Source organism: Podarcis tiliguerta (genome assembly GCF_965153285.1).
Source record: "Podarcis tiliguerta genome assembly, chromosome: 5".
Taxonomy (NCBI): Eukaryota; Metazoa; Chordata; class Lepidosauria; order Squamata; family Lacertidae; genus Podarcis; species Podarcis tiliguerta.
In genome coordinates this window covers 45,853,974-45,869,488 of record NC_139538.1, presented here as the reverse complement: position 1 = coordinate 45,869,488, position 15,515 = coordinate 45,853,974, and the positions used below count along the sequence as shown (strand labels likewise).

General features: G+C 40.0%; 1 protein-coding gene across 8 annotated transcripts in view; it reads left to right on the top strand.

Moving 5' to 3' along the window:
* The window catches only part of SORCS1 (sortilin related VPS10 domain containing receptor 1), a 424,966-nt gene that overhangs the window by 322,092 nt on the left and 87,359 nt on the right, over positions 1 to 15,515 (top strand). For all 8 annotated transcript variants that reach the window (XM_083441628.1, XM_083441634.1, XM_083441632.1 and 5 more), the window contains exons 20-23: positions 6,727 to 6,860; positions 10,091 to 10,214; positions 12,135 to 12,247; positions 13,984 to 14,115. In XM_083441628.1, the coding sequence (XP_083297754.1) occupies positions 6,727 to 6,860; positions 10,091 to 10,214; positions 12,135 to 12,247; positions 13,984 to 14,115 (503 nt within the window). The remainder of the gene's footprint in view (positions 1 to 6,726; positions 6,861 to 10,090; positions 10,215 to 12,134; positions 12,248 to 13,983; positions 14,116 to 15,515) is intronic.

The following is a 15,515-nucleotide window of genomic DNA, read 5'->3' as shown; positions in this document are numbered from 1 at the left end:
CAATGTTTGGGGTACTCTCATTTTGACTCAAGAAAGCCACCACTTTATAGTTCAAATCGGGGAAAATAAATACAGTAAATGGACAAACGTACAAAGATTCACAAAATGTTTAGGGGTATGTGTACCCCTGTGTACCCCCCAGAAAAAAGCACTGCTTTTAAATGCAAAAGTTAACATTTTATATAAAGAGCAAGCAGCCCATTGAACCTTGATACAAAATTTACAAAGTTCTGTTGGCCAATCTTTACTTAAACAAATTATTTGTTTATTTATTTATATGTGAGTTTGTATTTATTTATATAAAGCAGTTCTCAGCATTATGCCACAAAAGCTAAACAAGGATACAGAAATGATTAAGATCAATATTTAAATATCAGCAACCAAAATAACCAAAATCAATATGAAAGAAATGAAATTGCCTTCTCAGCCTCTTATCTCTTCCCATCTTTATGAAAATGCCAGCGGGGTGGGGAGGCCAGGCCTTCTTTGTTTGTAAAGGTCACTGCAAACACACTTGAGTGCTGGTAATATCTCCAGAGAGGCTCTGGGGGTCTCTGATAACACAGGGCCATGCAATCTGCTACAATTTGACAGAAGATGATTCCGCAGGGGCCCATCTTCACTGTGCACTACTTTGTTTGCAAGCTAATGAGGCCACTTGATGGAGCAGCTATTTGCCTATGCAGGCCACAAGCTACAAAGGAAAAGTCGTTGTCTGGGTCATTCCTCTCTGGGAATGGGTTTCCCCACCACATAATTTGATCAACACAGTGTATAGCATTAGAATAGAATGCAAAAAAGTTACTGAGGCTCTCAGCAGGATCACAAGCGGCATAGCTTTTCATATGTTCCTCAGTGTTTCTAGAATCAAATTACTCAGCAGACTGAGTAATTGTGGCTCCCAGCAGTCTAAGGCAAGCAGATACAGAGAATGGAGGTATTCAGTTATAGGGTAGAGAGGGCTAGTCTGTCCCTAGTGCTCCTGAAAGCTGATTCACATGATCAGTTGCATATGCTTTAAAGGTCAAGAAAGGGCAGTGTCTCTCTGGTTTTAAACTTTATACCTATGGTTAGAATGCTAAACATATATTTTTTTAAAAAAATATCATGAAAACAAAGGATTATAACAAATAAATAAACGAATAGTTGCAAGCTGGTGTTCTAATACAAAATTAGTCCAGAAGAATCTACTAAATAAACAAACCAGGAGCATTGTAAATGTAGAGAGACTTTCTGTAAAACCATAACAAGAATGCAGAAGAAATTTGATTCAGTTTGCATTTGAAATCTATCCAATTCCCACTGTGAGAACTGAAACACAGCCAACCTTCAAAATTTGCACTTATCACAATTCTGTGATGCAGTTCTCGAGCCTAGCAATGTTTACAAAAATGCATATATCACAGAAAAATCTGCATAAATGTGAAGCCATTAGTGAAACTAACATAAACATGTATTATATTAGTGAAAATTACTTGCAACAATGTATCCATTAATCAAAATTGCATATGAAACTGTGTCTGCCATCTGTGAGCAGAAATTCACACTAAAAAGCTGGTGGATTTTCATGAGGATTCTTCTCATTATTTTAAACCACACAAATTGCCTCCAAAATGAGGAGAAATGAATTTAAGACTAGAAAAATGAGAAACAGAGAGAACCAAAATGGATCGGTGCTTCTATTTATAACCGTTGCTCATAGACATTAGAGCACATAGGAAGCTGCCTTATACTGGGTCTTTGTAGTAATATTATTATTGTTATTAATTTATTTATACCCCGCTCATCCGGCTGGGTTTCCCCAGCCACTCTAGGCGGCTCCAATCAGATTAAAAGCAGAATAAAACATCAAACATTAAAAGCTTCCCTAAACAGGGCTGCCTTCAGATCTCAGGTGGAGATCTCTCCCATCACCTACAACCTGATGTGGGATCTTCTACATGCAAGGCATATCAATTCCTCTATATGCAAAGCTCTACCATGGAGCTACAGTTTCCCCTCTGCTCAAAAGAGCTGCACTTGGGACTTGAACCAACAGATGCACGAGAACACACACACTAGAGACATTTGCCTCCATAGCCTGGGTGGTTGTAGGACCAGTGATAGTGACATGCTGGGAATGACAGGGCTAGCTAGCATGTCCCTCGTTTGCTCACTGTATGGGGGGGGGCACATTAATGCCTCATACACAGAGTGAGGAAAACAGGATATACCAATTCCATGAACATGAATGGTCCTTGTGGAGGCAAACCCTATATTTTTAGGATGGCTTGAAAAGTTTTAAATAACAATTGACCCCAAGATCATAAAAGGTTGTCCAACTCTGCAAGAAAAAGTAATGTGTATTTTTATTGCTCTCAATATCGTGTAGATAGGAGTACAACACCACCTGCTGTTCCAAAGCTGCATTTCCAAAGCTGCATTTTTTTGTTTTCTAACACACTGATTTCAGAAGTTCATCATAGTTACCCGCTTTGGTGATTTAAAACACACACACACACACACACACAAAGCTGCTCAGCTCTCAAAGTAGAATCTATGATCTACTCATGATTCTTCATAAGTCACTTTTGTGAACTGTTCCTAACAGGGCAGCAATAAAACTACTAGCACATTTGCAAAGCTAAGCATGGTCCGGTAGGGTTTCAAGCTGGGTGGGGCAATGTGTTGAGATTCCTGCATTGCTGAGGGTTAGACTAAATGACCCTCGTTGTCCCGCCCAACTCTATTTTTCTATGATTCTGTAATATTCAGAATGTGCCTGCTTCAATTAGAACTAAATGGCTGAGTTTGTTCAGCCTATTACATTGGATGAAACCAAAATACTGGATGTTAACCAGAGTACTCAAGGCCAAGTTTGGATAATTAATTAATAATAGCTTAATAAATATTTGATTCCATTGCACAAACACAGATTGCTCTGACTGCATGTAATGAAAGAGGTCTCCTGGTTAGGCCAATATTGTATCTATCTGGCATAACACATATTACATCTGGTGAACAACTTTTCAAATTTCCAGTTCAGATATCCATTTTCCATTATGTGCACTTATTGCAGGAAACTTGGCCTCACATGTGGAGCATCCCCATCCCTCTTCTTAAGTGAAAATGTGTGTAACAAGCAATCTACATGTACTGCCACTTCCAAGAAACATTCCATGCATATACAATGTAAATAATATAATCAAACATTAAGCAGGATTACACCAGTTAGGTGAGGAAACCTGAATCCAATTAAGTAACACTCAGAGCAGACATATTGAAATCAATGGACATGATGAACTAAAGTCCATTGATTTTGATGCGTGAGTATGACTTACCGTAGTTGGAAATACAACCCTGAATATCCAACATTCTTAACAGATGTTGCCATTTTGCACATTAGAGCTTTAATAAAAAGGTTTCTAATGAAGATAGGAAGTGACACCAATATATTGTTTCTGCTTCATTTTGTTCAGCTCCTAAAAGTTCAGAACACAGAACTGGTCCCCATCTCCCAACTCTGCTGCCATGAATTTTCATGTATAATGTTAGTAAGCAGAACCTAGATAGTTAAAAGAGAGTAGTAATGGGTAGGGATGGGGGAGAAATTCATTTTAGGTTGCATCTGCAGCCAAATCTATCAAATTCATATATATATTTTTAAAAAAAATGTGAACAAAAACACAAGCATCCTTTAAAATTTGCACTTGTCTAAATGTTGCAATGCAGTAATGCAGCCAAGCATTGCTTACAAAAATGCATCTAATATGTGTAAAATGAATACATTCATGAAAATAACATGCTAATATGCACTATATTAGAAGCAATTGCTTGCAAAAATGTGTGCTTTAATCAAAACTGCATGCAAAAGGTATCAGGAGAAATTCACTCTGAAAGGTTGAAGAATTTCCATGAAATTGCTTAAGAAATGTGGAGAACTGATTTAAGACTGGAAAAAATGAGTAATTAAGAGAGAACCTAAATTGATAGATTCTTCCATCCCAAGGCATGGGTAGCTTGTGGTCATTTCCTCCTCATTGTATTGTGTTAACACCTACAAGTAGTCGCATTTCTAAAGATAGGATAAAGCAGCAGCTGTCCATAACTCCCACCGGTATCTTTTTATATATATATATTTATTACTTTTTGAACAATTTAAACACTACAAAGCTAAACAAAAACAGAGGGGGAAAAACAATACAATACAATATAAAGACACTACATAACACTAAACACATTCAACTAACAAAACCAAACAAAAACAATTTAAAACACTCAAACAATTTAAATATCTTATCTTTCATTCACTTATTTCACCGACCTCCTCACACCTCCCTTTTTGTATTCCACTTCTGTCAAATGTTTCAGCAATTCCTTTCCATCTTCCTCTCTTATCTGTCGTATAATTATCTTAAGACATTCTAACCTTATTTTACCTTTAAAATTCCATTAATCTATTTAAACTTAAATCCTTATAACATTTCTACTAAAGCCGTATAACTTCATTCCAACATAACTCCCACCGGTATCAACAGAGACCTTTTCTCTTGAAGCTATGCAAAGGTGTAGTTTTGGTGGGATCCCAGCGCCATGTCTAGATAAGTCCTGACATGAACAAAAGTCAAGAGGTATAAAAAAATTCCACACTGGGTTCCTTGGTAAGATGTAGATTGAATAATAATAATCGAAAAAAATCAAATTTCATTGGGAGTGTAGGAAGCTACCTAATACTGAGTCCCACCATCAGCCCATATAGCTCAGCATTATTATAACCTGCCCTGCGACCTTATGGTGAAAGGCGTGTAAGGAATCTTAGAAGGAAATCAATGCTCCACCACTGAGCTACAGCCTTTCTCTTAATTGTGCTGTAGGATGCTACACCTTCTTCCGTATTGTGTATGGATATTTTGTAATAGAAATAAAGGGATGTGATAATAAACCTCAGCCTTGAGAATGCTTGCAGGAAAACAACAGTTATGATACCATTCCACCACTCAAAATATAACCTATGTGGGGAGAAGAATCTTACCTTGTTATACTTGGCGGGGAAACTTGTTTTCTCTGGGTATTGTTGCATTTCTTTCCTTTCTTCCTTCTCTTTATTTTCAAAATAAATTGTTCCAAATGAGAGACAGAGGGCAGTAGGGCCAAGTATAAATCTATTCTTTCCCTGATATTTTGCAAATTCTCTTTGCATAAAAAAGGAGACTAGATTTGTGAAAAAGTTATGAAATACTTTGGAACGGATCCTTGCTAGAAATAGATATTTTTGCTGTTGACCTACAACACTCTTCCTATCAATCTGTAAGCCCCCCCCCCCCGTTAATGCAATATATTCCCAAGAAAAAGCAACACCCCTGTATTAACTCAGCCAATTACCACTGAATGTCTCCTGAGGATATGGCCATCTATATTTGTTTGGTTGGCTTCTGCGTAGCAAAGATTTTGCTCATTATCTTTACCATTTGAAAGTTGCTGTTCTGAAATCTTTATCCAGAATTGTCATAGTGCCACTTCTCCCAGATACAGCTGGTTTATAATTAGAATCAAATAATTAAATTTAATTATCCAGATCCAAACAATTCAATAAGCAAAACACATAGCTTGTGTTTCTGATCATTCAGAACACCAGATAAATGTACGGTGATAGTTTGCCTAAGCTGCATTTGGAGTTTGGAGGCTTGAGTCCATGTTGTACATTGGATTGTTTGCAGGTATATGTTTTAAAACAAGCAGACTATTACTTGCTGAAGCACTTAGGTTTGAGTGAAAAGGTGGTCTATTTGTCACAGTGCAACAAAGGTTACAGCTCTCATATTCCGTTGGATAGCACCCATGCATGGTCTGATGCTAAGGGGTTTTAAAGCCCTGCTTACCAGGACGCTATAACAGGTTGTGGTGAAATTGGGGGTCTTCTGTAAAATAGTACTTGTTTTGCTAATATGCTTTGGACTGTCATAGTGAGAGCAATCTGTGTGTAGAAAGGAAAGTTTTTATTTGCTGCTGACATCAGATAATGTCCTTTTCATCCTAATTAGCCACTTTTAATCCTATAAATTGCCCATGTAATGTGTTATTGAGAAAAGATCACTCACAAAATCTGGAGAACTGCACTCCTTTGGGTGTGGGCTTGTGTTTGAGATTGATACTCAGTCAGAAAGCATAACACTGCAAGCTGCCTTAGCATTCCCAACCTAATCATAGACTGTGCTACAGCATCCACAAAACCTGATATGCACCCGTAATCTGGTAAATGTGGTGGGAAAAAATAGCATGGCCTGACAAGGTCAAACTCCATCAGCATTCTTCAGCTCACCTTAAGGACAGCTATACTGAGGAGGGTTGTTCTACATATGGCAATGAAAGTCACTACTGGGTTAGAGTGTGAATCCCATCTCTACTGCGTTGTGTATAATTATCTTCTATGTATACTAAAAGCACTATGTCTACACAGCACTAGGAAACTGTGACTGACCATGGCTTCCCAGAGTCAGTGAATAAACAATATGGAGGCTGTGGAAGCCTTATAACGGAGTCTTATATTTATTTCCTCAGAAATAAGTCCCACTGGGGCTTCCTCTCAAATAAGTTCACACAGGATGGCAACCGGTGTTGAAATAAGAATTTGTGGGAAGTAGTCTGCAGCCCTTATTGAAACCAAGGGTGGGGTCAAAGACAGTCATAGAGTGTTAATGCATAAAACTAGACTCATCTACACTTTTCTGCATTCTCTCTTGTTTCCAGGTCCTTTGGAACATGTCCATTTATCGTTGCCCTTTGTGACAACAAAGAACAAAGAAGTTAATGCCACGGCAGTCCTGTGGCCCAGTCAAGTTGGAACACTGACTTATATCTGGTGGTTTGGAAATAACACCGAGGTTTGTATTTCATGGAGATAAATTAATTGTTAAATTGTGACATAATAACATTATCACGGGGCTTGTGATTTCTCTCAGGGAACAGCTTACAGGGCCCTGCAAATCACAGAGAGCAACCCTCAGCACTTTTATGTTGCAAATCAGCTTTTTTTTAAAAAAAAACTTGCTTAACTGTCTCTGTTTAGGCCTAATTTGCATCTTATGCAAATCACTAATCCCCCATTGGACACGGCTGAAGAGATCAAACTGAGAAAACTGCAGAGTGACAGATTATCAAAGATTCCAAGATTTGGGGCTTTTTTCCTTTCCTTATGTAAAATGCAAGCTTTTTTTTCTTTTTTAAACTCATGTTACAAACCCAGACTTCAGAGATAAAGTTCTGAGTTCGGCTGATGATGTCTCTGCACTGCTCCAGGGTTTGAAACTGTATTTTACAGTGTGTTGTGCTCTGTAGCACTAGTAAAAAGGAACGTTTGCCGAAAGTCCCAAATCCTACTCTTTTCATAATGCTAAACCTATACGAAGTTCTCATTTGTGCTGTTAAGCTGCAAGAATGCCTCATTACCACAGAAGTGAAATGACATGTAGTACATTTCCCTGCCTACGGACAGTAGTTAGCATAAAACAGTATGCCAAAATAACCCACTACCCACCCTCATTTGTTCACTGGGGGGAGAAAAATCTTTAATCGGTGCCTGATAAATTGTGTTGCTAGACTCATCTAAGGCTACTTTGAATTTCAATAGGAAGTTAGGAGAGCTCACACTAGCAGGAGGTAGTTGACAGGGTGGTAGGGCAGCGACATTCAACTAAGCTCCCAAAAATTTAGTCACGGCTCTTTAGGGTGGTGGCAACTGCTAGCATGACTGAATACTTTTTCATATATCCAGGGGGTCAGTTCAGGTGTAACACAGATATGCAGTGTGTTTCCCTTATCTCAGTTTCCTTTATATACGACACCTCTTGCTACATAAATGGCTGTAAATTTTTGCCTGCTCTTATTTGTCGGACTATTTAACCTACCCTGGGTTCGCCCAATGAAGGGCGAGCTACAAAATATACTTACTAAATACTAATAAATAAGTCGTGGTGACAAGAGGGAGACTTGCACTGCATAAAATTTCTGGCGGCGGCCTTTGTGAAATTAGGCCAGTCTATGAAACTGCCTGCTAGTTCCAATTCCCTTGCTTGCTACTGCGTATCTGATGCTTTGTCTCTGGTGCAAGGCAAGATATATAGGCTCAAATTTGGTGTCTGATACAAGCTGTTACCAGTGGGATTGGGAACTGTCACATCTTGGTGTGCTATGGAGTGGCCATTGTGCTGCTTTCTTTTGGATACTATTGCCGTGGCAACAGCCAGGTAGCGGTGCTTACACATGGGGTGGAAATGGTGCAGAAACAAGGAGTGGTAGGTCTCGAAGATGAAAGAGAAAGTAAAGGAAACTCAAGTATTAAGAGGACAGTAGCTACTACAGAACCCCCGCATTGATGCAACTAAGTTACATCTTTTATTAGTGGATGTCGCTTGCAATATAGTATCTCAAAAGCAAAGTAGCTTGTATTGTGTCAATCTCTAATACTTGGTTGCCAATACAGTATCTCGTGAGCCAAAGGACTTCGGTTGTATAAGTGGGGTAGTTGATGTAACAAGGACATTGTTGCAGAGAACCATGGCAGTTCTCAGTTGGTAGGTGGCAAACATAATGCACCATTCTAATGAATTCACTTACAGAATATGATTTAAGATGTAAGATGAATTGTTACTACTTTGAGCAAAGATGGGTAAGCTCAGGCTTGGGAGCCCAACGCGGCCCTTCTGGTCTTTCTGTATGGCCCTTGGGAACCCCACTACAGAATGCAGCCCTAAGGCTGCAAAAAGTTTCCTATTACGTTTTAGAGTGACATATGAAAGGGTAATCCATTTGTGTCTTTTTTGCTTTTGCTATTTGTTTATTTTTTCCCCTTGAAGTAATAATGGTAATAATAATAATAATAATAATAATAATAATAATAATAATAATAATAATATATTTATACCCTGCCCACCATCTGGCTGGGTTTCCCCAGCCACTCTGGGCAGCTTCCAACATAATATTAAAATACAATAGTCCTAAAAGTCTGGTAGTTGTTTTTCTCTTTGACATCTGGTGGGAGGGTGTTCCACAGAGCGGGCGCCACTACCGAGAAGGTCCTTTGCCTGGTTCCCTGTAATTTGGCTTCTCACAGTGAGGAAACCGCCAGAAGGCCCTCGGCACTGGACCTCAGTGTCCAGGCAGAATGATGGGGGTGGAGACCCTCCTTCAGGTCTTCTCCCACTTTTCTGTTCCAACTTTTACATTCCCTTATATTTCCCCCTTTGTTCATGCCACCTGTGAGGACACATTCCTCATGCTTGTATCCAGGATCTTACTGCATAAACCTTGAATTATTTCTCCCTGATTGAAAGCCAGAAATCTGTAGCACTTTTGCCACCAGCTGAACTGATTGTTCTTAAGCACTTTTGGAGAGGCTTCATTAACTCTTATTTTTATATCCATTCACATCCAGTGATAATCTTGACCTGCACTGCCCTTTGATGAGATGGAAATATGCATTATCTTTGTCTCTATGTTACTGTGAGGATAGGTAATAAAAGGATCCTCATGTAAAATAACTTCATGCATGTGTTAGGGGCTGCAGTGTTAAGGGTTATTTTTCTCAAGATCAGCAACAGTACCAAAATCTGTCCCCATCATAACCACTGATATCTAAAATGGTTCAATGGAAGAGTTTCCTTCTCATATTTTGAAATATGAGAATTGGCTGGTTATTTTGGGAGGTGTTTGTCCACCTGTATTCTGACTGTCTTGAGTCACCTGAGTTAATCTACAGAGTCATATTTCTAGCTCATCTGTTTTCTTCTTGGTGTACCCTGTGGTCTGGATTGTGTTGAGGGTGTTCAAATGGATAAGACTGCCAATCAATGTCCCACTTATCCTACCTCAAATTGGAGCTTCTAGGAATCCCAGTGTTTGGGTGTGTGGGTGTGGGTGGCTATTTATTTATTTTGTTGCTCAATATCTCCATGGTTCCCTTCTTCAGGCCAACAATACTGGGCATCCTTAATCCAAGTCTATTTTCAGCAGCAGGTTTAGGAGAAGGGTCCTTGGCCAGACTCTCTGTGCAACTGAAAATAAGGCAAGCTAGAGCATTAAGTACCTTCCCTGCTTTCTTCTTTTACCTTTGCAGCCACTGATCACCCTGGAAGGGAGCATTGCGTTTACATTCTCCACCGAAGGGATGAACACTATCACAGTGCAGGTTTCTGCAGGAAATGCCATTCTGCAAGACACCAAGATGATTGCAGTGTATGGTGAGCCCTATCTTGTTCACTGTTATTGATTCATTTCTCAGACTACTGCAGCGGTTGTCCTGTCATACACACACCCCACACACTTGTTACTCAGAGAAGAAGGAACTAAGGACACAGACAAGATAACAGCTTTCAAGGGGAAATGTATCTGTAAGATCAAGTTGTCAAGAAGGGCAGCTGAGAAGGTTTGATGCTCTTAAATTTTGTGGAGTTCTGCATAGCTGCAAGGACCTGAATTAAAGAACACCCATGATGTTCAGGACTGCATATAAAAATCGTAATTTTTTTGCACTCACCCCTACATCAAAACGCATCTGGGAAACACATCTCCCAAAACTCTCTTGTTCTATATCCATAGTGACAGCACATGCTCAGTTCAAGTGCTGAAGCCCAATGCCACCCTAACATTCATTGCACCTGTGGTCCTATGCCTACACTTACCATACTTAGAAAAATGCAGTAGTTGTCTCTCAACACACTGGACATAAATCTGGTTGAAAAGAGACACATTCTATGCAGTGTGCAAAATAGACTGTGAACTGACACAACAGAGTTGGACTCTCACTTTAGTGGAACAGCACTCAACGCCTTTGCCAAACTGCAGAAGCCTAAAGAGTAGCATGGATAAGAGATGTTGTTGGGGTATTAGGGATAGGGGGTGGGGCTTAAACATTTCCATATATTATCCCTTGTGTGCAGACTAAAAAATACTTTCTGCCAAAATGCACTTACCATTTGCATTTCCCCCATTTGATGTTCCCAAGGTTGTTTTGGTGGGGAAAAAATCCAAGTTGTAAAATGTAAATGTAATGCTCAGAGCTCCTGCAAAACTAACTTGCATAGAATACCCAATTCTTGTGTTTCAAATGCTGAGCTCAGTATAACACTTCTCCTAAATCCCCAGTCTTGGTTCCCCTGCTGTTTAGCACTTTAAAATAATTGCCATGCAGCCTCTCTTATTTTGACCGATGTTTTGGAGTGTTTCATTTGTATCCTTTCAAAAGACAAACACCCTAATTGCTATGTAAGATGCCGGCATTTTGGGGAGATACAGAAAGGGAGGAGGGAATCAAAGCAATTAATGCAAATGAGGGCTCTGCCTGATGGAATGCAGGTTCCGTCCCCTGGTTTATGGACCATTAACACTTAATGAGCCGATTGCCAATAAGGCTCCAGACTTACCTGCATTAACAGTGTACTCCGTGTCAAAGCAAAGTTAAAGTTGATTTAATTAGAAGCAGACCTGAAGTATCACTTCAGAACCAGCTCTGGAGACTCTGGATGTTGTTTGGGTTTACAGGATTTAAGTAACATCATGCACCATTCTGATAATGGGGCAAAGCACAGATATAACATAATAATGTAAAACTGTACAAAGACAAGACATCCAACAACTGATTCATACACCTACCATGGCCCTGGCATCTCCCTCTCTCTTTTTAGGCTACATTGTGGTTAGCTGAACTTTTGCAACTTTTCCAAAAACCTTTCAAGTGCCATTTAAATTCCCTGTAAAATAGATGGCTACACAGACAGGTAGATAGTTACAGGGGTAGACAGATGCACAGATAGATAGATATACAGATGGGGGGGGAAGCTTCACTATACCCTCAGTGTAAAAAAATAATAATAATATTCTAGGTTCCCCCACTCCCATCCCTTTCCATCCTTCCTGCTACACCAGTGCATCATCATAAATAATGTTGTTCTGATTGAACAATTGGTAGATCTAATTCTAAACAGTTATTTGCTGGCACAGCCGAGTGATAGGATCAGAATGTTAATCAAGCTGTGTTGTCCAATATGCACATCAATCTAATTGATTAGAAAGCCAAGCACATTTTAAAAATTCAGTAGCCACGTCCCAGGAGTTTTCACTCATAATAGCCTTTTCGTTCTCTCCATCCCGTCTTCCCCTAGAGCAATTTCAATCGCTACGGTTATCGTTCTCTCCAAATCTGGATGACTACAATCCAGACATTCCTGAATGGAGACGAGACATCAGTCGAGTCATCAAGAATGCTCTGGTGGACGTAAGTGCAGAAATAAGTTGTAACTTCTGCGTGATGCATTTCTTCCCCTTTGTCCAGGACTTGCTTTGGAAGCACTCACTTGCAGAAACTCTTCAGTGATTTTGCAGGGTTATTCTGGGAAACAGCATTTGTTGAATTTAGGAAACACAAACAGTTCTGGTTTTGTTCCTCATGGCTCCAAGAGGAAGCCACCTCTGACATGTTCTTGCATCTGTAACAATATGTTTCTCTTTTGCCATGTACTGAAATACATGAAAATTTATCTTGTTTCATTTGTAGCTAGAGAGAGAAGCAGTTTAGATATCCAGCTTGCAATCTTCATCTCATTTTCCCTTCAGTTTGCACTGCTTCATTGCAGCATTTTATCCATGACTGTGGTGGCATTCAGACAGTACACCAAGGCTTTCCAGGTCACTGAGGGCTGCCCTGTGCCTGAGCTTTGATAATGCAGTTCATTAATCACCCCTGCTGCATTCACTTAGCAATATGGAATCAAAAACTGAAATGCACATTTCTTTGCCACCTTTTCTCTATAGAGTAGATGTTCCAGAACACAGAGCAAGGGAGTACTGGGACCCATTGTGCAAAATAATATTCTTGGGGAAGTAATTATCTAGCCTGTGAAACTGGTGCAGTTCTACTAAAGTCAATGTGATTGACACAGTGTTTGTGACAACAGAGCAAGTGTGTTTGTGAATACATATTTTGTGGGGAACCCTTCACAATAGTCCACTTTCTCTAGCTTCTCTTGGATAAGCAATCTGTTTTTCTCTGTATGAATTTCTCAGCAGGGAATGTTAAGGGGTTGTAAGGGAGTTTAACTGTGTTTTCCGTTGACTAATAATAATAAAAAGAAACAGTTTAATGAGCACAAGCACTTATGATCATGGCAGTGGCTAACCAGAAATGGGGGGGGGGGGGATAATGTAATTGAATGACAGGAAGAAAACAACAGCAAAATATAACTGTGCCTGCACAGTGTTGTTTATAAAATATAGAAATAGAAACAAATGGAATCATGGGTCATCCCACTAGTTCCACAACAACAATGACCAACCACTTCAAATCACCAGATTCTTGGGTGAAATTTGGAGGGAGGGAATTTCAGAAGCTCAAGCACAGATGAATACTGTTGTGTGTTGGGGCAAAAAAAATTCTTAATTTCACATAAACGTTTATGGGTTCTGATTTGGTGGGGACTGACCAGGAATGAGACCTTGGGGTGGTGGTAGATAGCTCAGTGGAGATGTGTGTGGTGGCTGTAAAAGAAACAAATTCCATGCTAAGGAACATTAGGAAATAAAAAATGCAAATATCATAATGCCATTACAAAAATCTATGGAATATTGTATATTCCAGAAAAAAATATTTCTTTATTTTGTAAACAGCACGTGTCATTGGCGATTCTGGTCATCTCACTCCAAAAAGGATATTGTGGACTTGGAATAGGTTCAGAACAGGGCAACCAAAATGATCAAGGGGGTGGAACAACTCCCCCATGCAACCCATGCCTCAAAATCTGCCTTGGAAGATTGCAGGAAGCTTGGGGGGACCCAAAGCAGTGAGGAGGGGAAAGCAAAATCTCATTGCACAAGCCAAAGTCTGCTTGTGCAACCTTGGATTCCACTCACCCTCTGTCTATCGGTATTTTAGCTGATTGAATGATTTTAGTCCTCTTAATTTCAAGGCTGTGATGCTACCCTGGTATATCATCAGCCTTTCTTTCTGCATACTAGGTAACAGGCATTTCCAGTAAGCATATCTTGGTGGCAATCCTGCCAGGTTTACCCACATCAGCAGAACTCTTTATATTGCCTTATAAGGATGTCACAGGAGAAGACAAACGGACAGCAGAAGACCTACAACAGGTACTGTTTCCTTTCATTATGCACAAGTGGTGTGTGCAGGGAAGAGACTGCATTTTAACTTCTTCTCCCCACCCCACCCCCACCCCCCAAATGTTGGCAAACAAACACTGCAAATTTCAGGAAGAATACATTAACCATTTTCATTCAGAGCAATACTTATTGTCACTTGCATGATAGACATCTAAAGCTTGAAGTGTTAATGTCCATGCTTGCTTGCGAGTCACATCAGAAGGACTGTTTATGCTGCTCCCTGGAATCTGTGCTGTAGAAGGACAGACATGAGTGGGAAGTATACAGTGCAGGAATAAAAGTGTGACTCCCAGAAGACAGAGAGAGATCATAGCCCATACTATGATATTCACATGGGTGTTCCTAAGGGTCACATCACCCATTTTCCACAAAGGGGATGATTTCACTATAAAGGCAAAATCCTCACCTTTATGATGTGATTCTTATAGATGTCAGAAATGAACTCAATTAATGATGAGTGTGCTTTTATGTATAAATGTGCCAGTTGTAGAATTGGATATGTTGTTTCATAAACTCAAGATGCCATGTGTATTGACACCCCCCCCCCAATGCACCTCAGCCAAGCAGAAGTCCCCCCAGTTTATACTTTATCTTTGCTTTGCTTTTATCTTGCTTGACAAACTACACATCTTTGTAATTTTCTCCTTATGCTGGTAATGAACACCAGGAAAGAAGATTGACTGCCTTGCAGATACCCTCCCCCAACATAAATTGGAAAGGAAGGCAGTACATAGAATCCCAGATTTACTACTGACCCAACTCGCCTCCGGCACTTGGCTGCTTATTGCATTCCACAAATTATTATATAGATATTTTCCCTCTCGCATTCCCAGACTCACTGTGGTCATAAAGTATTGTAACACTGGCACATTGTCATCATAAGCCTTTATAGGGAGACAAGAGTAATACAGCTTTTAACAGGGACTCCAGCATCCTCTCCACTATTCTTCCTGAAGGGACAGGATTGTAATCTGCCACATTACTGGAATTATTCTTTATATATTGCTAGGCATTTCCTGTGGAACAATATAGTACTGCATAGATTTTATAATATAAGGTTGAAACTCCTTCCCCACCCCACAAGAAGTTGGTGTTGAGTTGTCATATCACCAATTGCTCTGATTTCCAGTTTCGTGGTTCATGCCCACAGTGGCTTTGGTACTGATTCAGGAGCCATGCACCCACACAGAGCTGAATCAACTGACTTTCAGCCAATAGCAATAGCTGTCAGTGTGTTGAGGGGGAGCTGCCCTCTTGTGTGTCTGCGGCTTACCTGGATAGGGCTGGGGTGGGACAGGCTGGTGGCGAGGTTGGAGCTGTGAAAGTGCACCAGTGGTTCCCGACCTTACTGCCACCTTTAACCCAAGCCA